This window comes from Poecilia latipinna, unplaced genomic scaffold (genome assembly GCF_001443285.1).
Source record: "Poecilia latipinna isolate Pla-1442-1.1 unplaced genomic scaffold, P_latipinna-1.0 Scaffold809, whole genome shotgun sequence".
Classification (NCBI taxonomy): Eukaryota; Metazoa; Chordata; class Actinopteri; order Cyprinodontiformes; family Poeciliidae; genus Poecilia; species Poecilia latipinna.
This window is the reverse complement of record NW_015113425.1, coordinates 200,682-202,469: the sequence shown is the minus strand read 5'-3', so window position 1 is coordinate 202,469 and position 1,788 is coordinate 200,682. Positions and strand designations below refer to the sequence as shown.

At 42.3% G+C, this 1,788-nt stretch overlaps 1 protein-coding gene across 4 annotated transcripts in view; it reads right to left on the bottom strand.

Annotated features, from left to right (window-relative positions):
* Positions 1-1,788, bottom strand: part of epha8 (eph receptor A8) — a 154,964-nt gene that overhangs the window by 36,126 nt on the left and 117,050 nt on the right. For all 4 annotated transcript variants that reach the window (XM_015047130.1, XM_015047131.1, XM_015047132.1 and 1 more), the window contains exon 8: positions 213-635. In XM_015047130.1, coding sequence (XP_014902616.1) covers positions 213-635 — 423 coding nt within the window. The remainder of the gene's footprint in view (positions 1-212; positions 636-1,788) is intronic.

The window sequence follows — 1,788 nt, the reverse complement described above, 5'->3', positions numbered from 1 at the left end:
ACTCAGTATGTCTGTAGATTTTTTACCAAATACATTTTTTTTTATTAATGTAATTTCTTGGACGGCTACTTTTTACTTTTACTTGAGTAAAAATATGTTCAAGTTGTGCTTCTCTTAACTGAGTCCAATCGTAGGTGCCCACCTCTGCTCAATACTTGAGGTTAACTCCAAAGTGTTTGTGTGAGTCCATATGTTTGCGTCATGAACCCTACCTGCCTGGTTTGTTGTGATGTTCACCACGGCATACTGTGAGGCCTCGTTGCTCAGGTGTGTCACAGCATTCGTGGCCAGGATGCGGAAGGAGTAGTTGGTGTGGGCCACCAGGTTGAGCACCGTAACCCGGGACTCCGTCAGACCGCTCTGGCGAGGGATGAATCGGACCGCGGCGCTGCCGGAGCGCTCCACGATGCCTCCTCCTCCCAGCCCGATGCTGGCCCCGCCGCCCACCTTCCCCCCACTGCTGCCTCCGGGGGAAGCTGTACAGTCCTCACACGGCCCGTCCCCAGAGCACCTCTGGCAGAGTATGCTGTACTGCAGGTCGCTGCGTCCCCCGGTGTCCAGCGGCCGATCCCACTCTAAAACCACAGACGTTCCATTGACTGAGGAGATGACGTTCACTGGAGCGGATGGAGGGCCTGGAGACAGGAAGAGAGATTTACTGAAGGTTCAGTCTTAGGTTTCCTCCTGGTGACCTGAGGGAGAGTGAAGTGTAATTAGTCTTTTTTCATTTTTCATACATCTGAAACAATGCCAAACTGATTTTTTGTTTTCTCTACAGTCTCCTCTCTCAAGATGTAAAACTCATTTTCTCCTTTTGCTGCTGTTTTTTTATTTTTAGGCAGTTATGAAACACGGTGGGGAAACATGAAACTGTTGCTCCAGCAAGTTATTCACCAGGTTGTTGCTAGGTAACCAAAGAGTAAGTGAATCCGTCGATGCCACCTTCCCTCTCCCTACATCCCCCAGAATGCTGTGCAGTTCTATGTTGACGTTCAGTGAAGCAAACGAAAATTCTTTCATTGATGTTGATCACCTGTCTATCGCAATATTTGTTAATGATTTGAGCCCTAGTGAAAAGTATTTGCCCCTCTATAGATTTCTTTTGCTTTTGTTGTTGTTTTGTTGGATCCTTCAATTCATACTAATTTTATGATCAGACAAACCTGAGAAAATGAAAATATAATTAGGATAGTTTTGACACCCTTAGTAGTAACTATTTCTCAGTCTTTTTCCTGTGGAAGAACTTTCTTCATCTTTTCAGAATTGTTATTTAATCTGCTTGTTTTACTTCTTTCTTGACTTGAACATTTTAGTCATTTTATTGTGTGTGGTTAAAAATCCGTCTTTGTGTATTTGACCTCTGTAAAGCCACTTGTGTTGCACTTGATTAATGCTCTATAAATACAGTTTGATTGATTGCATAATCAGACCATAGCTTGATTGGTGTAAATGTCCTTAGTTCCATTTATTTCAAGATGCAATAAAAGGGGGGTGATTATATGTTTAGATTGATTTGGATGGTTTCATCATTTGAAAATATATATTTTTTGTATTTACTCAGCTTATCTTCATCCGAAAATCAGATTTACAAATTGTCAAATCTGTGCAACAAAACGCAAAAAACAGAATCAATCTGTAAGGGTTTGATACTTTTTTCACAGCTCTGTAGATTAAGCACATTTACACATTGCACATGTGTTTTGATAGTACGCATGTGTTTCACCCAGTCCGGCTGCATCTACAGGAGACCGCTGACGGGAAACATTCAAATGTTGATTATACGATCAA